A 27966-nucleotide genomic window follows, 5' to 3' on the forward strand; every position below is an offset into this window, starting at 1 on the left:
TGTAGACTTAACATAGCAAAAATGATAGGATGTAAGACATAATCATTACTATCTTCTGAGGATCTCTGGAAGAAATCCTTTGAAAACCAATGGCCACACTCAATTATAAATAATTTAGTAATAGGTAGTCTGGATTTTTAGTCTCTTCACCCCTCCTGATGTTTTCTATCAGAAGTCTGCTTTCTATCAGAATTCTGCAAAATCAACAGGTTGTCTATAGTAACATTATTGAACCTTCTGAAACTTCATATTGTTTGGAGACCACTAAAAATTTTTAATATCTAAGTATCATCTTTTGAGGTGCATATGTTAATACAGACAATTTAAATTGACATACATTCCCACTCATATTCTCTTCTTCCTCTTCCTAACCGCCCCCATGCAACTGTTGGGTTTGGGGCGGGGGAGGGTAAAGTCATAAGTGAAGACAGCTGGATTGTGAACTTGTCCTTTGTGACTTTATATTTTCATTCTTTTGCTACTGAGGAAAGATGAAGCAGGCACATTTCAAAAGAACAGCTGACACTACCCATACAAAGTCAGTAATTACGTCAGTCTCTCTCTAATTCTTTGGAGTTTGTGGCTCCTCTTTACATGAATGTGGCAGAGGTCCAGTTTGTGGGAGCAGGCAAGAAGTGGGTGCATATAGATTGGGAACATGCCAACTGTCCATAATAAAGCGGGGCCTCACCCTGTTTTTCTGGTCCTCTGTGTTCTCCTTAGGCTATGTTAACCAGTAGACCGTATTTGGTTGGAAAAGAGTAATTTTTACTGGGTTCTTTTGTTAATAGTACCATCCATCTTGTCTTTAAACTTGCATCTGCTGCTATTTAGTGCATACCTGTTTACTACAGTTTCTAGAAAGGTTACAATGCATTTTAGGACTTGGAAGGAAATGGGCAGAGAATATCTTCTTGTTGAAAACAGTCTGCTATTGCCTGGAAGGGGAAACCTAGGAGATTTTATTATAAGCTTATGTTTTATTTGTGTGGCTAGTATATGTTTCCTTTTTATACATAGGGAAACCTAAATCTGATAAAAAGTATTTCTTGGCTTAATAGGTAGGGAATATCAACTGTTCTTTTGAAATTTATAAGCTTTAAGGTTTTGTTTTATGTTATTTGGTTAGTTTTGGGGCCAGCAGAGGTTTTAAAATTCTTTAAAATCAGTTATATTTTATTATATGAAATGAGATTGAAATCGGTCCAATGTTGATAGAAAAGAAACCGAAGCGTGACTCATGTCTAGGTGTTCTAAATCGTGAGTACGTACATCAGAATCATTTTGAACATAGGTGTCCCTTCCAATGAACTAAAGTTAGAGGACGTTGGGTACTGCCTACCGTTAGTAATCTCTTCATTTTAGAAGTAATTGTGGACACATAGAAGCATATGGAACCTTCCCTTTTCTGAGCATTTCCAAATTGCATCGCTATGTTATTGAGAGAATGGAGATTTGAAATGGTCTGAATTATTCAGTGTTTGTCAAAGGATGGGGTGAGTAACATTTTGTTTCAGGTGTGATAAGTGAATCATGAAATTAGTTTATGGGATTGTGAGTATTTGTTGTTGTTAATGCAATTGAATACAATTTTTTTTTTAATATATCCATGCTGCAAATAAACAGCTTTGGCTTTATCCAAGAGTTTGCTAGAAATATAGTACTCAGGCGCTACCCAGACCTGCCTTGTCAGAATATGCATTAATTTTCATTCTAACATTCATCCTTCATCGTAACAAGTAAATCCTAACATTAATGTTTACAAAACATTGATTAGAAAACAGTAAAGTTTATAATAACAAAAAACATGTATCAAATTGTTTTTATTTTGTGCTGTTCTGATTTGTGTGTTCATGTACCTGCAAGCTTGCACCTTAAAATATATTTCTGTGGCTCATAGAAAAAGTACATAATCCATTATTTTAAATTTGAATGATGACATGTCCCTGGTTGTGATCTAATCATTAACTGAGATTTCCCTGCTTTATATTAACATCTCTAAAGTTTCTTTTCTGTTGCTGGTTTCATTCTTTCTTTTTTTTTTTAATGTCTCAGTTCTTCTAACTCTTATACGTTGTATCTCTTGTCTGTGTTCCCTTCTGGGTATGTTCTGTGCTTCAGTCCAAGGAATTGTACTTAGTGTTGTGAAAACGTTTCCTTCAAGTTTCAGTTTGTGGTCAAATAGACTAAACACATTGGGAGGTTAATGCTAATTAGCACAATTTTTATAAAATTCCTAGCACCAAAGTTGAAGAAATATTCAAATTTTCTGGCGTATTTTTCATCCGAATTTGTTAGTTGTCCTTGCTGCAAATGTCAGATGCTCGCACAACATTTTGTTTTGGATCTAATTAAACCGGTCGGTCTTTGTGTGGAAATATGCATAACATGCATCAATACTATAAGCAGAATTTTGAGAAAAACATGTAACATCGAACTCTGATTTTTGTAGCCCCAGTTATATACACGACAAGCAGTTAAGACTTTAGATTACTGTAATACAGGCCTTTAAAGTCCAGGTAGAGGAAGTTAAGCTCTTGCACTACTAAGACATCAGTGAGTTCCTTGGAATGTGACCTAAAATGGGAAAAAAAAATCATACTACTTGTATTTAGTGTTTGTTCCTTTGGCCAGTAATATGCAGTCAGCTCAACATATATAACCAGCTTAGAAAATGTGTTTTCTTTCTATGGCCCTGAGTCTGCAACTGACGAATAACAAATAATACTTACCAAATTTTTGTTGAGATGCCTTTGAGTAGTTTTAAACATTTTCTGTTACACAACCACACATCTGTTGCTGTTGATCCCACTCTTGTCTCCATCTAATTATACCATTTAACTTGTACTTTGTTTTAAAGGGCCTCAAGCAGCAAAAATTATTTTATTTTGCCTTAGGAACCCTACAGGGGTGCTCCAGAAAAGGGGGAGAAAGAATATTTTGAAATCTTTAACCCTATGAAAATTAAGGGACTTGTTATTACACATCATTGTTTATGATTGTATCAGATTTGTGTCTTCAACAGAATTGCAAATAATTACTGATTTTTTTTCAGTTATTTGATCCATACTTTATAACAGTATGATATACATGTATTTGTTAATGTTAAATGAGTTTTCCTCTAATTTTTTGTGCATTTTCCCCCCTTTTCCATAAAGGCCTTATCTGTTTGGAGCGGGGTGTTTTTCCATAAAAGCTCCATGGTGAGTCCTGGTTCAGTCCCGCATGCCTAATTCATTTGCTGTACTCTCAGAAAGTAACTCTGTTTTGTACTTTTGTTTTCAGTTGCATGGCCTGATCACAGATAGACGCACCGAATTAGTGAATAATTTGTTGGTGGGACATGAATGTTGATATTTAAGATTTAAAAGAGCAGTTACCGTGGTTTTACTTTATTTCTTTAAATGGCAAATAAGCACAGATTAATATTAAAGAAATTAGAAGAATTCTCTCATAAAGCTAATGTATGAGAAAAGATGAAAGATTTAAAGCTTCGAGTATTATGGTGATAGAAGCTTCCTTCATATCCTGCTAAACATTTGAAGGCATGAATCATTTTAAAATATAAATAAAGTATGCTAGAAATACCTTATAAACTTTTACTGCATTTTATTTGGTCCCAAAGGAACAACAGCCCATTCTGTTTTGAAAAGATTAGCTATTTAAGGAGTGACATGGTGAGGAAATTCATTATTTTGAGTTATTAGCACCTACTTACTGTAACTGATTTAATACATTCTTTCCTAACAATGTATAAAATATTAGAAATGCCAAACATAGAAAAGATTCTGTACTTTTATGTACAGATGTGAACGAAGTATAATGTGTTTAGAACTTGGTGTAATATGTTTTACATGATGATTAAGAGGGCTCCAGAATCAGACTGCCTGGATCTTAAATCACTGTTCACACATTTACTACTAATATGATCTTATTTTTTTTGTTGTTGTTTCTTGTTTCTTATCTATTAAATAGTTTTCAGTAGACCCTACATTGTTAGGTTCAATGTGAGGATTCAATGAACTAACAATATAAATTGCTTAGAACAGTAATTGGCATGTAGTAAGCACTCAATAAATATTATTTGCTATTATTACTATATGTTGTTTACAGGGAAAATAACCATTTTTAAAAAGAAATTTCTTTAAATTAGATTTTTTCTTTGACCAGTGAGCCAAATTTAGTCAGACTACTTCAGAGTTCTGTATCCATATGTATTTATTGCCGTAGGAAATTGTTCATAATGTTCTCTTATACAGAAGAAAAGCCTTCTACACTTTTGTCTTTTGAACTAAAATAAAGCTTACATAGTAATTTTATAAATTGACACAAAACTAAATTCAGTGTTCATATGCCTCAGTGAACATTTCATTATTGTATAGCACATGAGTAATAAATTAATCATAAAAATTTCCTGCATGAAACCCAGCATCAAATTTAGCACACAGATTGTGAAAATATTCCAAAATGTCTAAGGTGTAATGAGTAAAAATTCCATGGAAAAATATCTTTATTCTTTTGTCAACCAGATATCTTCACAAAATAAGTAAGATGCGTGGGTCTTACACAGGAGCTTATAATAAGCAGTCGGGTTTCAAAATGCCAGATTCAACATAGGACAAGTTTTCTTTGTAGGTTAACCTTAAAATTAAATTCCATTTTTGGATGAATTTCTCATTTTGAGTACAAAGAGGAGAGTTTTAGTATGTTAATAAAGATTGAAGTTTTAGCATAGAGTTAAGATGGAGCAACAAATGTTGTATGTTAAATAAGAAAAGCTCATTCCTTCAACAACTTATGTGCGCCTCAAATTTAAGCGAAAGCACTTGTCAACCAGAAATGATTTGAGGTTGAAACAAGATTAAAAGAGCCAGATTAAAGAAAGGGATATATGAAATATAGTAGACTTTTAAATCATTGCCTGTCTTTTAGAAGACTGCTTTGTGGTTTGTTTGATGCCATCGTTAGCTCACAAGAAACTCGCTTTTAGTCACTTATGCTAACCTAAAAGATCTTCCTTTAAAATATGTTACTTTACCAGTGGTGCATGTTTTTCCCATTAAGCTCTTAATGAAACCTCAAATTAAGGCAGCAAAATGAATATAAATTTGACAACTTCTTCCATGTTGTTTATAAGAGCTTCTTTGTTTTAAAAGTTTTTGCTATTTTTCCATGATAGTTAACATTCAACCTGAGAATGTTTTCTGAAATAAAGCATTCTACTAAATAAATGTGTTTATAATATTTCCATTTGCAACGAAATAGATTTATCTTAAGTGAATATGAAATTTTTACAGTTCCTCTTAACATGTAATCTAAATTTCAAACAGATTTTATTACTTTCAAGTGGCAACATTTACATTTAGATTTTGCCTTTGATATATTATAATTTTTAATAATTCATCATTCTTTATTAACTGATCTAGTTTCTAAATTTATACAGTCAGTTTAAATTCAGATCAGTCAGTTTAAAATGATATCTTTCTCTTTGATAACACATTTGTTGGGAAGTTGGCTATGCAGGCTATCTTCATCATCTCAGTCATTTTATACGTTTCTGGTATTTTGTATCCTTCAGATTACTTGACCTGGGATTACTGTATAAAGTAATGTGAAAGAATTATATATGTGAAATATTTTTATACAGACATTATGAGAGATATAATTACATTGTAAATTCAAAAAATGAATATGGTTTTCAGTATTAGAAGTAAGCATCAAGAATTTATTAGGACCCTAATGTATATGTAGAATTATGTCAAATGTTATTTGTTATTTGTTTATCAAAAGAAAAAGAATAAATATAACAGTATGGATGTAAAGAAGTCTTTTGAATATATTCCTTATTCATAACCTTGTTTGTATTATATGTGGTAATTTCACATATCAAATTATATTTATATTTTAACCAGCAAGCTCTGAGAGTGTTTGATCTATATAAATAGTTCATTTAATCAAATCTTTTGATAATATTTTAAAACTTTAAATTTTATTCGGGGAGGTAAGATTTACATGGAGTGGAGGATCTTCATGCTAAGTTTGCACAAATTATTAGGTCTTTAGAATAGCTTGTGGTAGAATAATTTTAGCTCTGTTACTGATATACTTAATTCTTTCAAATCAAGCACTTTTGGTTTTCCTTCGTTGTTATTTTAGAAAAATAAAATTGAGTGAGAGAAGTCTTCTAAATTACTTTTAATCTATTCACAGTGAATTAAAATGAGGAAAATATTTTGAGAAGAACATTATACTGTCTGTAGTTCTTCTATCAGTGTTTTATCTCACATTTAATCTATAAATTTGTACCTGTATGTTTTAGCAAAGGAAATAAAACGGTGCTTCTATCTCTATTTCATTCTTTATATGCTTGTGTCCTAGACAAGGCTCTGAACTTCATTGTTGCTTTTTGTGTCAAGTACAGATAAACCACTTACTTCCTATTCAGGAGTTCCTCGTCAACTTACCCAGATTGACATTGTTTTCATATAGTTTTAAAGCAGATATCATTGGGCTTTCACTTTTTTTCCCCTCAGTGCCATAGAGTGCGGATAAAAAAACAGGCAAGAGAAATTCAATATGTTGATGTGACTGGATTACATAATACAGTTAAAGCCAATGGGGAGAAGATTGTGGCACTTCAGTACTCTTTGAAAATATTTTTTAAAGACCTCATAATGTTAATGCCACTAGAAGTTCTCGTGGTGGTAAAATTGATTCCATTCTATGTTTAGATGGTTATGTCTCCTCACTAGAAGTGACAAGAAGATAAACTCCTGGTTTTTAAACATAGCACCTTGTTTTACTTTTTTGTTTCATTGTTTATTTCACTTTTGATTATTTTACTATTCTTTTGTGTCAAGTTTAGTAAATATGATGTTTTGTGATCATTATTTTGCCTAAGATTGTGAAATTTCATTTCATTCCATGTTTTCCTTTATGTTTTGCTTACAAGCCCAACTTTCAATTTTTGAATGTGATATTATTTATCATGGGGTTAAGGGAGTAAAGAACAAGACATCTAAGTAAGAAAGAAGGAGCCCATCAGCCCTGTCAGTATCTTTTATCCTCACTTATAACTGTAACCAACAATAAAATTTCTATACACCATATACATAAAAATATTTTTATATGATTGCATTGATTCATAAGTGAATAAATGGGAGAAGACCTCCAAAGCCACCTTTTTAAACTGCTGATGTTTTCAGAGGCTAAGGTTGATGTTGAGAGGAAGAAATAAAAAGTTTTTATTGGAATGCTTTCCTAAAGGGATTGGTCACTAATCTGTAAGTAAAATGCTTTACAAGGCTAGCTCTTTTCTCTTTTATTCCATTCACAAATGTATGATTCTTCCAAGTAAAGGTGGTTTTGTAGTAGAAATATTGTGTGTCATTGTAGAAAAGTTAAATTCTGCTTCTATCCAGCACTCATGATCTTGTTCCTTTAAAAATTCTGTATGAAGGGCAAATTGAGCCCAAATTAAATTTTCTGTCATTCACAGTATCACTTAAAAATACTACCATATTAGCAATCTTTTATTTATTTTTATTTTTTTGTAACTGCACACATTATTCCCATTTTGCTTAAATATCACAACAGTCATTCCAAATACAAAGTGATGATAGGAGTAACTTGTAGGAATATGTTCATCAAATATGTTCCATCTTAATAGACTACGTCCCTTACAAGATTGAAAGTTATTTTCAGGGTTGAAAACTCTTTCCATTGTTTATTAAACAGAAACTTTTACTAATTTGATTTATTAAGGCCCTATTGAAGGAAAAAGAAGAGACTCTGAAGTTTATACATACAAATAATTCTTTACATAATTTTAAGTTTTTACCATGAGATAATTTGTTCTCTGCAGAAGATAATGAGCTTATGTAAAATAATGATGTGTGATACTTTTTGGTTTTGTGTTTGAAACTGAGTAACGTGTAACATTGTTTAACACTGTTTAAGAGATTCTTAGCTTTTGACTTTGGTTGACTGGACCTTTAGTAAACATGAAGAATACATTTCTGCAACATCAAAGACTAAATTGATGTCCTATCCTAATCATATTCTTCCTCTTTGTTATTATGCTATATAGGTAGCTATCTGGCAGTAGCAACTACTTTTAAGTCTTTTTAGATGCATATTTTAGATGCATCACAGTCATGGCAGACTAACTTATTTTGCTATCTTATTCCTTACCACTTGAATTAAACAGAAAATAGCATTTACTGATTTGCAAAGAGCTTTGCATTTGCCCCTGTGATCAGATTAGTGATGTCAAGGAAGTGATGGAAATAAAGGCTTTGAAGGAAAATTGACAGTCTTCAGTAGAGGTCATCACGAAAAGAAATTAAAGTAGTGGTGAGATACCAAAGATACCAAAGGAAGGTTGCAAGGTCTGTCCAGGTGCAGGCGGAGAAGGATCTGCTTTCTCTTGGAAGGTTATTACACTTGTGGCATGTGCAACAAGGAAGACTTGAAACTGTAAAACCAGGTTTATTTCCTCACAGAAACTTTAAGAACTGTATCTTTCTTCGTTAGCAGTGGAAGTCTGTGACCGGTGTTGCTATTTTAGGCATGGATGTGATTTTTATGGAGAATGATGTGAAATGTTTAAGAAATGATGATGATGGTAAGAAGAAGCTTTTTTGTCTGTGTGACAATGTGCATTTTAGTATTTATTTGGTACCAAGTGAGAGACCAAAAAGCCCGACGATCACAGGTGCCTCTGGCCTGGACTTTTTGTTTTCTCTAGAGGGAACAATGCTCAGGACATAAAATATTTGAGGGATTATAGGGACCTGAATAGAAACCGAGATTACCAAAGCCAGTTCTGATTTTTTTTACACATGTTCCACTCACCCTTCGTCAAAACAATACAGTGGTTCTTAACTTTGATTGAGCATGCACTAGAACCTTCTGTTGGACTCCTGAGAATGCAGACTGCTAGACCCCATTGCAGAATTTCTGATTCAGTAGGTCTGGGATGTGGCCTGATGAATATTTGTATGTCTAGGAAGTTCCCAGTTAGCCTACTGGCCAGGGAGCACACTTGGAGAACAAATAGAATAATCCTTACATATTAGTAGTCTAATCGCAGAGAGGTTAAGTAACTGAACCAATATCACATAGCTAATAGGTGGCAGCATTGGGATTCATAGTCAGGTTTCTTACAGACTCCAGAAATCAATCTTTCTCTGACCAACCAAGCTGTATTAAAATATAAAGAGATAAAGGAGGACAAGCAAAAGAAAGTAAAAATAAAATTACTTCATGTATTAGCAGAACAGAACCATCAGAGCTCTGATATTCTTGTACAGTGTGGCTACTGTCTATAAATTAGAGAAATTAATACTACCATTTATCTAAGGTAGTTGAAAAAATTGCAAGTGACTTTGGGGTGAATCTTTCACAAACCAAAAGAGGAATAATGTACAAGATTTGAAAGAACATGAAACGTTCATATTAAAAGTTGAAAGCTTATTTTCAAGAAAAACAAAGAGGAAAGTATATACTTTCTAGTGGTAGTTATATGAAGTTGCAGTAGTTTAGCATGTTCCCAAACATGTGAAACAGAAGATATTTATGTTTTAGAGGCTTTGATATTTAACTCTGCTATATTTTCTCTCAACAAAAATAAGACACATCTTATTCACAAATACATGTAGAAAAAAATAAATGATGCGTAGGAGTATCAGTGAATATGATTTCATTAGCTCTCCCTATACATTGTCTAATTCTACAGTGTGGCTGAGTTATTTCTGGGTTTCATTTTACCTCATCTCATTATTTTCATACATGCTGTCTCCGCTCAACTGTTTTGTCAAGCCCACGTTATATAATATCAAAGTGAAATGATAAAAGTATTTTAATGTTGTGAGATGTTTAAGCTGGTTCTGTTGTTTCTACTTTGAAATTTCCACAAAGAATGTACTTGGATTTTACCAGGAGTTAATTTTTATTGTTCTTAGATGCTGCTATTCTGATTACACGCTGTAACTTTGAACTAATTTTACTCTTGCCACAGAAAACCATTTCAAATCACTGGTTATTATTTAAGTCAAAATGCATGTTCACATTGGAGAGCTTGAATATTTAAGGTTGGGATTTAAAGGAAAATTTGTCATTGTATCACAGATTGTGATTTCATCATGGTAATTTTTTTTACTATCATTTTATTTTTTTAAGCAAAGTTAAACCACCTCCACAAATTTCACCCAGCAAATCAATGGGTGGAGAATTTTGCGTGGCTGCGATCTTTGGGACTTCCAGATCATGGTTTGCAAATAATGCAGGTCTGAAGAGAGAAAAAGGTAAGTTTTTTTAATTGAAGTTTAAACTTGCAATTTGTAATTTTTGTTCTTCAGGAAAATAGCAGCTCCCCATCAATAATCTTGATCCCCAAATTTCTTCATTTAGTTAGCATGTCTCTCCTGAATTGCTCAAGCCTAGTCAAAAGGAAATGTTTTTGTTTCAGTATAAATTGGAAATAAATTTCCCGTTGAGTATTTTTGCTTTTTGTTTTTTTGGTTGTTGTTGTTGACACTCTGTAGGTCATCTCAGTGCTGTCATTTCTGTAGCATTATATGTAGCTTTTACATGTTTTAAAAGCACATTTCACATCTCTGTTTAGAGAAAAAGAACTTGAGATCAAAAAGATTAAGGAAATATTCAGCTAGAAGTATTAGCTAGGTGTGGTTTCAGAGTTTGAACCCAGGTTTTTGATACTAAATCTTAAAACAACAACAGCACTGCCATGATATTTTTGTTGTTTGTTACTTATTTAGTTTATTTTTTTTTATTTTGGACAGTATGATTTCTACCCTCAGGTGTGGTCACCATATTGGTCCCACCACCAAAGCACCCATAGTCCATCATCATATTCCCTTATGCTCTTCCCCCCCGCCCCACCCCTCACCCATTCGCCTTCCCCCTCCCATCAGGAATGCCTCATATCTCATATGGTCAGCTTTCAAGATTTTTCTTTGTTGACCTTTTATTTAATTTTTCTCTATTCCATATATAAGTGAAACCATTGATATTTATCTTTTTCTTTCTGAATTATTTCACTTAGCATCATCCCTTCTAGCTCAATCCTTGTTGCCACAAATGAACACTGCCATGATCTTAATTAAAAGACCAAAACAGATTCCCACCCAGAAATAAGGATCATCTTTTGTGGTAACCATTGATCCTTGAATTTATGTATACATTTCTTAATCCCTGCATGATCACCATAATCAGAACATAAATGTTTATATAATTACCGTTCTAATGTGTGATTCCATATTGTTACTGTGCAGAAGAGAATGTCTACATTCGTAGACAAATGATTTCATTTTGAATGTAGGATTCCCCCCTTCCCCCCACCAGTTTTTAGTAGTATTAAAGTAGGTCACACACTGAGTTGTTAGCAAGGCACTTCTTTGAGGCCCTCTGTAGGTTGTGTTGTGCTTGGCAACATGTCTCTCCTTTCCTCTTAATACTGGCAGCTAGACACCAGCTCTTCCCCTTGTTATCACCTTTCAGTGATCCCTTCCTTAGAAATAGGATCTCAGGCACAGCAGGTTCCTTACCTAAGTGGGAGAGGATACAGTATTCAAGTCTTCCATTTTCTTATCCCATCTTTATTTTTTTTGTGACATTGTGAAAGCTAAACAATGATATCAAAGTGACTTTTTGTACTAGTTAAAACCCTCTGTGGAGCTCGATTTCAAATGCTTCTCTCATCTGTTCTAATTACCCTTTTAACTTGCTACTCCTTTATATCCACTGACTGGTCATTAGCCATTTTCTCAAATCAGCTGTAATTGATTCCTTTGGCAAAGAGATAACGTGACCCACCCAGCACTCATGGGTGATTTTATATGCTCCTCATTCCACTGTATAACTAAAGTCCTGTAAATTAAAAGTAGGTGGTAATGAGAATGTGTGTATTCCTTATACTATTTGATTAGCTGCATACTCAGTACCTGACCTCAGAATATGACAGTCTGTATTTACCATGGGTGCCAGAGGTCCCATTGAAAGTAACAAACAAAGAGGATTTGGGGCAGAAGTGCAAGTGTGTTTTTCATTGTTTGTTTTAATCAAGTAGTTATTTTTTTATTGAAGTAACATTAGTTAATCAAAGTTTTCTAAGACACAGTAGATGAGTTAAACTGATTTACGCACACAAAGAGTCTCTCATAGAGTTGAGTAGGTTTATCCTGTGTAATTGTCTTAGTCCATATAGTCCTTTCCTGTCCCACCTGTTGTCATTTTTTTTCATAATATGGGACAAATTATAGAAAAATACAAGACTATAAAATGATATTTCAATGTATTAGAATTTTGAGAATATTTTCATCATTCTTTAAATCAGTTGCTTAAGATTTTAAAATATTTTGATAGTGTAGAGAGTTTCATATTTACTATTGTCTACTTAGAAGAGGCAACCTTTAAACAAGGAACCTGTACCAGGTGATAAAAAATTCCCATTTTTGCGTTTCCACTCAACAGCCTTTGAGCAGACTGACACGGTTAATAATTTGTGTTAATACGTAGTGCTTCTTTTATGCCATTATTATGCATTCAGGTTCTGTTTTTCTGTTTGTAGATCAATCCAAGCAAGTTGTAGTTGAGTCTCTCTACATTATTAGCTGCTATGGGACCTTAGTGGAACACATGATGGAACCACGGCCACTCAGCACTGCTCCCAAGATTAGCGATGACACCCCGCTGGAAATGATGACTTCACCTCGAGCCAGCTGGACTTTGGTTAGGTGGGCCCTTCTTTGATTTCTCTTTATCAGCTTTATTGAGGTATAAAATATTAAAAGCATACAATTTGGTATGTTTTAACATATGCGTCCAGCTGTGAAACCATCACCATAATAAGCACAATAAACATCCATCATCCCCAAGTACTTCCTCACTCATGGAGCCCAGGCATCCATGGATCTGCTCAGTCACTGTAGGTTACTTTACAATTTCTAGGATTTTATATAAATGGCATCACAGAGTGTAAACTTTTTGCTTATTCTGTACATTTCCCATGAATGAAAATCAGAGAATGTGACTTCTTCACTTCACATTATGTTTTCAAGGCCCATAAATGTTGTAGAAAGTATCAGAACTTCATTTTATGGTCGAATATTCTTGCATTGCATGGATATACCACATTTTGTTTATCTGTTTATTGGTTGGTGGTCTTTTCTAGTTTTAGCTGTCCTGAATTATGCTGCTAAAAACATTTGTGAATACATTTTTTTGTGTGTGGCCATATGTTTTCATTTGTCTTTTGTATTTTACCTTGGAGAATCCCTCTCTTTTGAACTGCTTCCTCCTTACCTGTTTGCGTTACATTTCCTAAGACATAGGTTTTATCTTGTCCACCTAGAGTTACGGTGCTTCCCCTATTTCCAGTCTCATGCTCACTGAAAATAACATTAAGAGTCATGTAAGGGAATATATTGGTAGAAAGTTCCCCAGAATATAATGGTTAAGCATGGTAGAAATGTTTAGTCCTTATGGCAGAAGATGGTGGGTGTGTGCGTGGTGGGTGTGGTGAAGTGACATGCATCTCATCCACAGGTGTGAGCCTATGCCTCAAAATCACATACAGTATTGTAAATCAGTGTTACCACAACAAAAAAAATAAGAGACTATAGAAGTTGGTAAAATGATACACTGTATTATAAACAAAACTAAAAGATGGAACCAGAAACCTCAAAAGTTTCATAATCATTAGTCTTTTTCAGCTAGCGTGAAGAATACAACTTGTTCAATAGAATGTAAAATAGTATGAAAAATTGGTCCTGACATGTATAAAAGGAAAGAGACAAAAATGGATATGAAAATGATCCTTTTCCTTTTGACATTTTAAAATATTCTTATATTGATTTTTAGAGGCTCCAACATTCTTTACTGCTACTTTGCTGCACTGGATTGATGTGATCAATATCTTATTTATCAAGCTATTTAGGAACAGGCAGATCTCATTAAAATTACTACACCCTCATTGTTTAAATAAGTGACTTATTTTGGAGCTCATATGCTAATTAGGTCTATAATAAGTCAACCATTAACACGACTGTGCTTTTAAAAACAATTTTCCTGCTTGATTTTATTTTAAAATATACATATATTCTAAGAATAGAGCAAAGTATTGTCAGAAATTAGGTAAAATTAGAACACCTTAGTTGTGATAATTGAATTCTACCATGCCTCTCTGTCCAATGTTTTGAATGTCCGTCTATCCCATTTTAGTGTCTTCTGCTACTAAATTGATGTTTATTCTATATAATTTGTATGACTCATTACCACCTTTTTATTCTTTTTAAGCAGATGGCCTTGTGTTTCAGGTTTCAGCTCTCCAACAAGTTCATTTTAATGATTACTAAGACAGTGTGAGGTTATATCAATGTCTATAAGTGGTGACAGTGATGGTGATTTATATCCCATCTATTAAGCTTAAATATTAATATTCTTCTGCTGTTTCCTTAGAACTCCTCAGTGGAATGAATTGCAACCACCATTTAATGCAAATCACCCTCTGCTCCTCGCTGCAGATGCAGTACAGTATTATCAGTTCCTGCTTGCTGGCCGTAAGTAGTTCTCATTGTTTTTTTTCTTCCATGCAGTATTTTGAGATTTCATCTTAAAATGCTGACTTCTCATTCAACCATGCATATTTCTGCTGGTTCGTAGGTCATAGGCCATGAATAATCACACTGAGGCAAGTAAGATATTTAATACAAGGGTAAACCATAAGTATAGCACACACTAAGTATGCTTCTGACTGTTCATGTTTCCTGCGGCCCCTCCCCCTTGCAATTGAGGGGACTATCTGGTGGACTTGAAAGTTTATTTTTGAAAATGAGGCTACTAGAACAAGTCTCATAAAATTTGTTATCTATTTCTGACTTAAAACCCACACTTTTCATTGTGAGTACTTTATTATAGGTTTGTTTTTTGTAGAACTTTATGTGCAATAATGAAGTGATTATCACACCTCCATTGGGTTTTTGTTTGTTTGTTTACTTTCATAACTAATCTTTAACATTTGTGGAGATTAATTCAAGTTCTTTTTTTTCCCGTAATTAGGAAATGTATATTGAACTAGAAACAGCTTGTTTAGTAGGGGAGCCATGAAGAGACATTTTAATATTTATTACCTAGTTTACAGTTATAGAATTAAAAATTCTTTTCAACTTTGTAGAATTGATTGGTTCCTTAATTTAAATCAATGGCTCTGAACCCTGTATAATCATAATCAAATTTTATAAAATTTCTGAAAATCAACAATGATGTGCTGCTAGTGGATTTTAGTTTACCAGCCTGTATTATACAATATATATATATATATATATATATATATATATATATATAAAATATTTCTAAGACCATTTTATTTCATGCTTATAATGTTTTAAATATTATGCTGGAAATAGAGAAAATTTATTGACTTTGCTCTAAAAGTTATGAAACTCCAAAATCATAACAAATAGTTGGCAGTCTTACTCTTTAGATAATTGTATCACTGATTGTTTCAGCATGTATTTGTTGAGACTTCTATGTGTTAGGCACTTAAGATTTAAATGTGAATAGTGAGTTTCTTCCCTTCTCAATGAATTAATTCTCTAATTTGGAAGATGCATTTAATAAAAAAGTAAAATAAAATGAGACTGGTGCTTAAGTAGAGGGTTATATTTTGAACTATGAGGGCAGAGACTTAAGTTGGATTCACAGGGGGGTAATATGTTAGTGATTTTCTGGCTCAAGAGCAGAGTATATAATCTTTGATAGGTTCTAGGTTATCAAAGCATATGTTTGACTCTTATAGAAATTGAAAAAACAGGACATTTATATAATATCAAATTAAAATCATGATCATATTTCTCTTACCTCAAAAGGGATAAAAATAAGTAATTATTGAATTCACTATCGTTGACTCAGAAATAATATTGGTTTTCTTTGTTTTGTTATTTTGACAGGACTGTTCAATAGCCATACAGTCGCAACTCCCAAATATGTAATAAAAAGATATGGGCAAAGAACAAATGAAACTATCTCTGACAATTTTTTTTGTTTCTGTCAATTGAACCGATTCACAGCACTTGATTTTACAGCTCTAACTACCTTTGTCTAGTTGTCAGAACTCAGAAAAATTCCCCAGGTGCAGTCTATAAAACACCATCATAGGTAGTATCAAACCAGCAAATGGTTTCAAGCTTTGGAATGACACTATGAGAACTATATTTTAGAAAGTTCATTCTGGCATTGTTGTAATAGGAGGTTCAGAGTTGCAGACTCTTAGTTATGCTGGAATGAGATAGGATGGCTTTACGTAAGGCTGTATTACAGAGAAAACAAGACAATCCTGTGACATATTGCAGAGTTGGAATGGAAAAGAATGAGGAACATCTGAAGGGAAGTAGTCATGTGATTTCTATGTAATATATTTCATGTTAGACCTTTTGAATTCCACATGGACTAGAATTGGGATCAGGTTGAAATGAACAGGGTTCCATTCCAAAGTACCTCTCAGTAACTTGGTAAATATAAAATACCAATAATAATACTTTTTCTCATAAAGGTATTATTGTGATCAATGACATGATGCCAGTCCTTTTTAAAAACTATAAAACAGTATGCCCAATTAAACATTATTTTGTACCTTTGTTTCTTATCTTAGAAGGGTACATTTTCTAAATAATAGATTCAGTAAAATGACATTAGAATACCTTTTCTGAGTATGTGATTTTGATCATGTTTATATCTGTTTTCCAAGACAAATATAAATAATGTATTCTCTTATCTTGTGAGATGTTACTATAGCTATAGTTCTAACAGGCAAAAAATGTATAGTGAATAGACACAGAATTCTATATTAATTAGGAATTGCTTATTTACATTGAGTGAAGAGACATAGAAACAGCTTAGATTTTAAAATCACATTTTCTAACAAAGAAATGCTATCTGGTGGAAGGAGAAGACCTCTAATGTCACTGTCTTCTTTGGTTGTATTTGGATCTCTCAATCAAGTGAGGCCGACTTGTACAAACTCCGGAAAGTATAATAATAGTACACAAAGAATGATGTAAATAGAAATGGGAAAAAGATTTGTCTCAGGACAAGAGAGTAGGAGAGCAGGATGTTTAGCAAGGAATCCCTGTTGCCCCTCCAGCCCTATAATCTCAATAAATGCACTGTAAGTCGATAAACAAATTTCTAAATATGTGGCAAAAGGGTGGCTGTTGGGGGTGGGAAACCTGCCTGAAACTCTCAGACTTCTTACCTGACATTAAGATGCATGACATTAAAAATTCCAAATTTTGTGTTTTTAACATTATTCACTAATCAGTTGGGGATTGCTGGGAAACAAATGAGTGAAGCTTTATAGTTGCCTCAATTTACTACCTTTAAAGGGTTTCTAGGCTGTATTTCAATGCAGGGCAAACCAATGGAAACAGAGGACTCTGAATTTAAAGGAACATGCTACGAGTCCAGTAGCATGAAGGAAGAGCAATTATCAGTAAACTACCATGAAATGTTCTAAGTTAAATTTTATAAAATCACAGCCACACTTTTTCTTTTATATATTGTCTGTGGCCACTTTTAAACTAGAACCACAAGTTGAGTAATAGTGTAGCAATGACAAGGCCCATAGAATGCCAAATATTTACAATTGGCTACCTCCAGACCAAGAATTTGCTATGCAGGGGTAAGAGAGAATAGACATATGCAGAAGCAGAGCTCTGAAGATTTGCAGGCAGTCTTCCATAATTATTTAGCATATTATTTATGATCTGGGTGGGAAACTATAGTAAATCAAGGAATCATTCAGACAGTTTTAAATGACAATGTCTACAGATCAAAAGAAGTAGATAAGGGAAAGACCCAAATCAAAGTTTTAAATATGAAAACCCTGATGGAAAAGGTGCATTGGATAACATTGAAAATTGACTAGAAATTGTAAAAGGAAAAAAAAAATCAATGAACTTGAAGATAAACAGATAGGAAATCTGATATAAAATATAAACCCACCGATTCCCAGACAGTAAAATAAAAAAATTCCAAGCTTAAGAAGCATTAAAAAAAAATCATACTGAAGTACATCATAATCAAACTGTTCAAAATCACATAGAGAAAAATTCTAAAAGCAGCCAGAGGGTAAAACAAAGAAGTTATACTCCCACCAACAGTGCAGAAGAGTTCCTTTTTCTCCACACCCTCGCCAACATTTGTTGTTGCTAGTTTTTTTAATATGTGCCATTCTCACTGGTGTAAGATGGTATCTCATGGTAGTTTTGATTTGCATTTCCCTGATGACAAGTGATGTTGAACATTTTTTCATATGCCTGTTGGCCATTCGCATTTCCTCTTCAGAGAAGTTTCTTTTAAGCTCTTCCGCCCATTTTTTGACTGGATTATTTTCTTTGTTGTTGTTGAGTCTCATCAGCTCTTTGCAGATTTTTGTGATCAGTCCTTTATCATTAGTGTTGGGTGCAAAAATGTTCTCCCAGTTGGTGGGGTTTCTCTTTGTTTTTGTTATTGTCTCTTTTGCTGTGCAAAAGCTCTTTAATTTGATGTAGTCCCAGCTGTTTATCTTTGCCTTCACTATCACTGCTTTGGGTGATGTGTCTGTAAAGATGTCTTTGATGTGCAAATCACGTAGTGTTTCGCCTATATTTCCTTCTATATATTTTATGGTTTCAGGTCTTATGTCTAGTTCTTTAATCCATTTTGAGTTGATTTTTGTGTATGGTGTGAGGTAGTGGTCAAAAAAAAAAAAAAAAAACAAAGAAGTTATATACCAAGAAACAACAATAACAGTGACCCTCTGATTTCTTTTTAATAGCAAAAGGAAATAATTGTTGACTTAGAAAGCTATGCCCCCTCCCCAACTTTCCTTCAACATGAGCACAAAATTAAAAAATCCTAAAGACATGAAAAAGATTAAAGAATTCATCAACAACAGACTTGCTCTGCATGGATGTTAAAAGAAATACTTCAAATAGAGAAAAAATAACACCAGATGTAAAGGAATGAAGAACATTGAAAGTGATGAAAACATAATGTATCTTTTTAAGATGCTTTAAAATATAATTCACATTTAAAATAAAAGCAGCTTCAGTAGTATTGGGGTATCAGATAGATGATAGATATATAGATAGATAGATAGATAGATGGAATGATAACAACAGCATGAGGCAAGTGGAATGGGAAATGAAAGCAGGCAAATGTAAGGTTTCTATAGTATATGAGAGTGGTGTATCACTTGCAGCTAAATTGTTATAAGGTTAAGATATATATATGTATACATGCACATACATATATATAATTCAGTCATTAAAATAACAAAACAAATTTTTACATGTCATTTTGCCTTAGGAAGGAAAATACAATGGCAACAGAGAGGGCATAACCCCAATTATTAAGTAGTTAAAAGTGGTCTCAATATCCTGAAAGAAAGTCAGAGATTGTAAAATTCATTAAAAAAAATCAGCCCAATTATATGTTGTTTAGGAGAAACATACTTTAAACCTGTGTTGGACATTAAATCATACTAAGCAGAATACAACACCCAACAACAGATTGTCTTCCAGTCCCTAGAGCAAGTTTTAATAAATTTAAAGGGTTTCAAGTTTTACAAAATATGTTCTCTGACCACAGTCAAATTAAATAATAAATTAGTAACATCACTAGAAAATCCACAGATATTTGGAATCTAAATATCAAATTTCTAAATAATACATGGTTCATAGATGAAATCAAGGTAGAAATTAGAAGTTATTTGGAGCTGTTAATGTCAATGAAAACAGAACATATTTTAGAATACTGCTCAGCAAAAAATATAAATAAAGTGTAGTGAAGCATAAATACATATAATAAGTTGGGTGAACCTCAAGGGCAAATGAAAAAAGTCATTCTCAAATGTTTGCCATATTACAAATCTTAACACCAAGAGCAAAAAAGATTCCTTTTATATAACATATTCAAAAATGATAAAATTGTATGGGCGGAAAGCAGGTTAGTGTTGCCAGGCCTCAGAGACAGAGTGGGAGAAAGGGTATTGAATATGACTATGAAGGGTAGGTGGGTCTTTGTGGTAATAGAACAGTTCTGTGTCTTGATTGTAGTGACAGTTACAGAAATTTTCATGTGATAAAATTGAATAGAACTTCACGTGTGCATGCATGCACACATACACACCCACCCACACTCCTATAAAGATTCGCATACGTGAAACTGTATATGAAAAAGTGGTGTATCCTGTATACATTCTGTGGATTCTTCAAATGACAGTTTTCCAGTTTTTAAAAGTATACAAACATTTCCTATACTCCTTGCAACTTCTTATAATCTATAATTATTAAAAATTTTAATGAAAAGTGCTAAAGCTTATGGAGTAGCACTAAATGAATACTGAAGAAGAAATTTATGGACTAAATGCCTATGTCATAATGAAAGTATTGAAATCAATGATGGTAGGTTCCACATTCAAAAACTTGAAAAAGCGGAACAAATTAGAGCAAAAGAAGGGAAATAATAACAGAGTAGACATGAGTGAGACAAAAAACATAAAAGCAATAGGAAAAGAATAGTAAAGTAGAAAAATACATTAAATTCATGTTGTAGTATGGTGGTTTTCTTCAGCTTGAGGTTTGTGAAATTCTTGGATCCATGGGTTTGTAGTTTCATCGGTTTGAATAGTTTAACACAAATGTTTTTTTCCTGTCATGGCTCTTCTTTCCTTTTGTGACTCCCAATACATATATGTTGACCACTGGATATTTTCCCAGCTCACTGATTCTTTGTTAGTTTTCTAAATTCTCTTCCTTCTCTCTTTGATCTTACATAGTTTATTGTACTATATCTGTATCAGTTCTTTTGTTTTGTCTAACCTGTTAATTTTTTTCTATAAATCCTTCACTTCAGATTTATTTTTCATTTCTTGAAGTTCCATTTTGCTTCAATTTTATGTCATTCATTTCTTTCTCATTATATATGTGTTTGGTGTATGTACATTCATGTAATAAAAGTGTTGTATTAATTCTTTTCTCTTATTTATTAGGTTTTTCCTATTCATTGATTTTTCCGGCTTGATATGGATTACATTTTCCTGCTTTTTTATGTGGGGTTTGCCCCTTATTCCTAGAATGCAATCAAATTACTCAAAATAAATTTGTTTCTGTCCTGACTTTTAAGCTTTGTTATTTTTAAGCTTTAAGTTTGTTATGGAGGGTTTAGAAAAGCCTTTTGCTTAAGGCTGTTGGTTGTTTTAGGAGGTAATTTAAATCTAGTCTCTTATGTGGCCACTAATGAAAATATAATTATAATTATTTTTCAAACTTCACATACTTAAATTCAGTGTATTATCTTGATCTCAACCTGGTCAGTTTCTGCTGATTTTACTTTTGCCTCATTACCATATAAATGATAATCATATGTATGAATGTCCATAAACATTGTGATAGTGCTATGCGAAAACCATGAATTAATTGGTTTAGCAATTCATAGAAGAAGAAGTTAATTATTACTGCAGACCATTTCAGTGAGCATGAAAAAAAACAGCTAAATTTCAGAAAAACTGAGATGGTTGCATGTATTAGATTTTGGATAGCATGAGTTAACTGACCAAAAATGAGAAGAAAAGTATGTCTGGCTTCAGCAATAGGTTATGCCATTTATTTAAACATGGTGAAATAAACATGAAGAATGTATGTAGGACAGAAATTATTGGTAAGTGTTATGTTGTATCTGTTTTGGCACAACAGTGTATGCCCACGTAATGTTTAGCAAGCTCTTGTAAATAACCTCAAAACTTTCATAGCTGTAAAGGGGACTGAGGTGATGGTGCATGGGTGCATTGGTGAAGGAAACTTTATGGGGACTACACCCGAGGCTGTGGGGGAAAGCAAATATTGTTTAAAAATGAATGATGATGTAAAATTTTTTTTTAAAAGATGAAAAAAAAGTCAAGCCAGAAGGAAAAAAGAAAAAAAAAAACTTTCATAACTGTATTTACATATTAGAGGTCCCTTCCCAGACTAATTTGGTACCCCCCTAAACAGGTCATTCCTGAAACAAGTAATCTGCCCGTGAAGTAATTTATTCCAAGAGTGAGTTTAGGGAAGAGGACATAAGGTTCCTTTATGATGCCCTAGACAGCATAACATGTAAGAAGGCATTATTGATCATTCCAAAGCTCCCACTGGAACCTAACTTTCAAGTGTTAGTGTTGTTTTGACAAAAATCTTAGTTTTTATTATACCAATGAGAACCAAGTGAATTCTGGGGTCCTTTCAAGTCAGTGTCCTGGCTATTGATATGTCTGTTTTTAAAAAGTGTATTGTCTTACTAATATCCTAGATTTCACTAGCCTTTTTATTTTAGATGCATATATAATGAAGGCAATAGCCCCTAAGCTGTTTGTATGATTTATCTTACATATCAAAATGTAAAAAATCAGAAACCAGTAGTATGAAGGTTAGATTTTAGAGATCTTGATTCCCAAAACTGCTGGGAAGAAACAAATCAAGTTTGTTTGTTCCTAAAACAGGCTACAATCATGAAAATAGATATAACAAATATTTTTCCCTATAATACAAATTCACACTTTAGAGTTTAGAATGAAGTGATTTGAGAATATTTTATTATTGTATAGTGTTTATTGGTTTTATAACAAAATGGTGATGTATATTGAACACATTGATACAAAAGTGAAAGAGAAATTGATCTTCTTTACCATGATCATTGTCAGTGCTCTGGAATAGCAGCAAATTTCTGCGCTGCTGTCTCTCCAGTGGCACATTTGATTTAGCCTAACATCCTGGATTGCATCGCTGTTGTGGTATGTACCAAGTATGATGGAGGTACTCAACAATATTTCCTTGCATTGTCCATAATAAATATTTGCCCAAGAGTGGGTAGGGTGGAAAGGGAAGAAAGAAATGTTTTTCTTTTGTAGAGGAAACTTGTAATGTAGGACTTATTTAAAGAGTATTTATAGTCCATTGTTGACCATTGGGTGTGTCCTGTAGCTCTATCTAGGTCTGAATATCTGAGATACTTAAGATACACTTCAAATTGAATACATTTAATAATTTCACTTTTTTTATACTTAAATTTATCAACTGACACATGCCTTTACATAGAGAAATTATTTTAGTGAAAGAAATGTTTTTCTTCAGGAGACTAAAAGATTGAGATGTTTTGACCCCGAAGTTAGCATTTATATATATGTATGTTCTAACTTGGGGAACATTGTGCAATTAAGTTCTGTGAAAAGATGTTAAAGAGTTAAATGAAAATTACCATCAATAATCGTAAACTTTATGAACGATGGATTGAAAAGTTTGGGGAAAATTATTCTTTTTCCTTCTGTCCCTTTATGTTTATGGGATAGAGACTACTTACTGATACCCATGGTATTACATGTGTTCACAGCCCCAGAATAGTTCGTTGGGTTTTTGTAATTTATTGCTGAAAAGTTCCAACAACAGATAACAACCTAATTTCCACTCTCAAGTAAATCTTGTCATTTCACTCATTTGCTTCAGCATTTACCAACTGGTACAAAATGTTTTACATGTCAAATCACCTTCCTGTCACAATTGTTCTTCAAATTGAAACAAAAGGAAAGGTTTTATAAAGGGTTACTTTAGTTCAGAAATCGTAACTGATATTAGTACCTTGGTGTTTCTTCAGGTTGTTTTTTGACCTGCCTTTTTTTCAGGTACAGTTAAGAATAGCCTGTCTTTTCCACTAATACTGTCAAAATATATTAATGTGTTAGTATTATGTTTCAGTTTGGTCTGGACTATAATACCCTGTTATTCCATCAAACATTAGTCTAGATGTTGCTGTGAAAGTATTTTGTAGACTCATCATCTATAAGCACTTTAAAGAGTATCCTTGATAATCTGGGTGGGCCTGATCCAATTGGTTGCATGACTTTACAAGCTGGATTGAGGTTTCCTTGAGGAAGAAAAGAAATTTCACAGGTGGGCTGCATTTTTAGCTTCTGCCCAGGAGTTTCTACCTGTTCTTCCTGACAGCTTCTCTATGAATTTTGGGCTTACTTAGCTACCCCCCTAAACAGCATGAGCCAAGTCCTTGCAAAAAATCTCTTTATGTGTATCCTGCTGGTCCTGTTTCTCTCATGGAACCCTGACTATGAGACACTTTTGTATACATCAATAAGGATGACTTTTGAACATTGAAGAAAAACTACGGCCATGGAATTGGTGGCTTTTGATGGATTCAAGGAAAATAATCTGTTGGTCCTAAAGCCTCTAGTCCATGTGTACCACTCTTCTGATGTACTCTCTCCACCCTGAGTTTAAGATTCCTATATTCTGACATTGATATGTCTGAAGGTACGTTTTGTCAATAGAATAGGGTATAGAATGGAGAGTACAGGGATATCTGGTTGTTCTTTTTCTTTAAAAATAAGGAACGAAAATAGAATTGCCTGTATTTGCTTACCTGTGATAATGCACTGGGTTGATATTGGCAGGAGCTTGTGGTTTGATGTGCCATCGCTTCCATCAGTAAGGTTAATTGCTAACAAATGACTAAATGGGAATTTAGGCGGAATGCTAAAGCTGTCTGCTATGCCTGTGGTAACAGGAGTTCTGGCGCCATTTCAGGGTCACTATTTGTATCTGTCTATCAGAGTTAGAATACAGTTGTTTCTCTCAGTTCCAGTCTTCTCTATAGAATTTCTGTCAATTGTTTGACTCCATTAAGTGTATAGAGGAAATAAAAGCCTGAATGACCAATCCACCAGGGGCTATGGATAGACCCTTTCTTTGTCCACACTCAGAGTACTGCATTAGGTCTCATTATCCATTTATAATAAGTGACCTCTGCCCCCTGGGTCATTGAAAAATATTCAGTGTGCTTTTCTGACACATAGGGCACCTTTCTCAGCAGACACATGAAACAATGGGACGTCTGGTAGTCTGGAGGACTAGTGCACATTTCAGGTTTTTAAATATACAGCCTTGTGCCAAATCACTCTGGCCTGTTTATTCCTTCTTTGCTCCTTGCAGGGTTCATGAGTGGGCTGTGGGCAATTTGATGTCTAGAAGTATAAATGTTGTATTCCTTTCTCTCTTTGTTCTTTCACTTTTTACTCAAAAAAAATTTTCCTGTTGTTTTTCAGTTCTGTTTTTCGAAAGGATTTGACTTCATCTCTGCTTTTGCATTCCTTGATAAGAAAAATTTAGATTTAGATATAGTGAAAGGGGAGAACCATCATCTTTTTGGAAAAGTGTTTACCAGCTATGCCCAGGGTGACGCTAGAGCTTATCTGTTTAAAAGCAGTCTTGCTAGTACTCTGCTTTGCCAAAACTGGTAGTGATTACATCTACCACTGAAATGTTTGGGAAAGGATTTGACTCACTTGGATACTATAATTCATATTTCATCTGTGATGCAAATTTGGACCATCTACTTGAAAACTCAGCATATTTAGTGATTTTTTTTCTCCATCACCTAGTATGCAGATAGACTTGAGAAGAGATGGAAACAGTATAGTAGCTAGTATAAGAAAGATATTTGCAGAGTAAGAAAACTGCCATTTCTAGAGTATCAAATGGTGTAAACTCAAAGTCAACTTTCAAGCATTGTAGTCTTGACAACCAGTAACTAATTGCTGCCTTAGTACAATGCCTGTTTGTACTGATGGGAGTCAGACCTTTTGTTGGGAAAGGAAATATAAAATATTAAGAGCCACCTCTTTAGCAATTCACATAAAGAAACTTTGAGAATAGGAGGATATGTTTAGTAAAGTAAGTTTTAAGATTAAATTGTGTACATTTTATTAGTAGAACCCTGTTCCTCTTTGAAACTTATTTTGTATTTAGTGATATTTATTGAGTTGCTCTCTTTATTTCATATTTCTATAGGAAAGACACTGGTACTTATAGGAACTTAGTTTATAAGAATCAACTGCCACTCCAGCGGTCTTCATCCCTACTCAGTGACAATCTGTGGCTTGCTCAAAGATATTGGGAAACAGAGATTTAACCCCACAACAATCACCAACACAGATTTTTCTCTTCAAAGTAGTTGTGGAAAAGCATATAGTTGTCAGAACTCTCTGCTTGACAAGAATTAATATATTAACTGGATTATAGCACCATTTGACAAATTGCTTACTAAATACATCAAAATTGATTGGACAATTCTGTATTTGAATTGACAAATGACTGCATTAGGAGAAGGAGGGAAATCCATTAATTATAGCCACTCTCAACCATAAGAAATATAATCATATAAACATGGATTTTGTCCAAACAAAAATCTTTATGATAGTGTTGCTAATATGTCTACCCACACCTCTTTACCATTAATAGAAGCCTGTGCTTTTAACCATTGTCTTTTATAAAATTATAAAAAAAAATTTCTGCTGTATAATATGTTTCAGGATTTCCTGACTGCATGATAGTTTTTTATTTATTATTTCAGAAAAGATTGAGAATGACAGGAAAACTGTTATTCTGTCTTCCTGCTCAATTCTCATTTGTACCTCTACTTGTTCATCTTGCAGTTGTTTGTTTACATTATTTAATTCCAAACCTTTACTTTTGCTTTGATGGTAGATCAGCTTTTGTCATTACTGAATTTCTCCTTTTTAGGAAAAAGATTTTTTCTCATGATCTTTCTTAGTGAAGGTGACCAGCCCAGTGATCAAGGCGTAAGGGAGGTAGGAGAATGCCAGAGCTGTCTCTCTACAGTTTGAATCTGTTCTCCTCATGTCATATGACAGGAGGCATTTGGCCTTGTGATTTTGTTGAACTTGGTGGAAAGACAAGAAACACTGAACTGCCTTTATACCATCAGTTTCTTGTCTTTTCTACTATGCTTTCTTTGTGTTTTATGAGCACACGAAGAGTTTCAGTAACTAACCTTATATGATGTCAAGTCTGGGTCAGAGCTGTGATTTATAAGCAGTGTTACGAGGGTGGTGGGTTTTTCCCTCTTGTGCACTCTGCTGCCTTCTAATTCTCTTTTCCAGGTGCCAGTCGACCTTCCATGCTTATGTCATGCATACCTTTAAATATGAAACCAAACCAATATTTTCTAAAATGAAATATTCTGATTCCTCAGGGGTATTATAGTGAATATTAGGTTGTGACTCAAACTACTTTCTTTGTTTCTCTCAGTACATATAAAACTTCATTGAATGTCTATAACTTCCTTGTGAAGTGACCTCTGTTCAAAGCAAATTTTCTCCATTGTGTGATGGTTTTACTACTAGTAGCTCTGATCAGGATATATAGATATTTATTAAGAGGATGACATGATTATATGAAGTCTAAGAGGTATGGGAAAACATATATGAGATATTGACATCTGAAGAGAAATATCTCTAGCTTCTTATGAGTATTTTAACTTAAATTGAACTTAGGTAAAGACTTGGTCTTTGGAATCTATAGTCCTAAAATCCATTTCTGCTGTTTGTTAGTTGGGTGATTGGGCAAATAACTGAGCCTTCCTGAGCTTTAGTTTTGCTTCCTTAAAGTATGTATTAATAATACCAATCATTCAGGATTGTTTTTATATTAATTGAGAATATTCACATATAAGGCTTCAAACATTATCTTGACTAGAAAAAAAATTATGAAATAAGTCAGAAGGAACAAGGAAAATATCACATGGTTTCACTTATAGGTGGAACACAGTGAATCCAAAGTTCAGGACAAAGACTTAACTTGTAGACAAACCATAGATCTGAGGCACACAGCGTGGAGAGTGGAAGAGAGGTATTAAGACAGAGAAGGGATGAATACAAGGGACTGTGATGATTGTTCATGGGTGCTATGATGGCAGGAGAATTATAGGAATTACACCTTAGGGGAGAAATCAAATATTGTACAGAAATGAACAGCAGTTTGGGGGTGGGGTGGGGAGAAATAGGTACAATAGTAAAACAAACGAACAAAAAACTTGTTATTGATAGAAATAGTATCT

At 33.6% G+C, this 27966-nt stretch overlaps 1 protein-coding gene across 4 annotated transcripts in view; it reads left to right on the forward strand.

Annotated features, from left to right (window-relative positions):
• BCAS3 (BCAS3 microtubule associated cell migration factor) overlaps positions 1–27966 on the forward strand; it is a gene marked incomplete at its 3' end in the record, with an annotated part of 480594 nt that overhangs the window by 204864 nt on the left and 247764 nt on the right. For 3 of the 4 annotated variants that reach the window (XM_084239092.1, XM_084239093.1, XM_084239094.1), the window contains exons 16-19: positions 3159–3203; positions 10183–10307; positions 12593–12758; positions 14482–14582. In XM_084239092.1, the coding sequence (XP_084095218.1) occupies positions 3159–3203; positions 10183–10307; positions 12593–12758; positions 14482–14582 (437 nt within the window). The remainder of the gene's footprint in view (positions 1–3158; positions 3204–10182; positions 10308–12592; positions 12759–14481; positions 14583–27966) is intronic. The other variant, XM_084239095.1, reaches the window with a different exon arrangement.

This window comes from Talpa europaea (assembly GCF_964194135.1).
Source record: "Talpa europaea genome assembly, chromosome: 7".
Taxonomy (NCBI): Eukaryota; Metazoa; Chordata; class Mammalia; order Eulipotyphla; family Talpidae; genus Talpa; species Talpa europaea.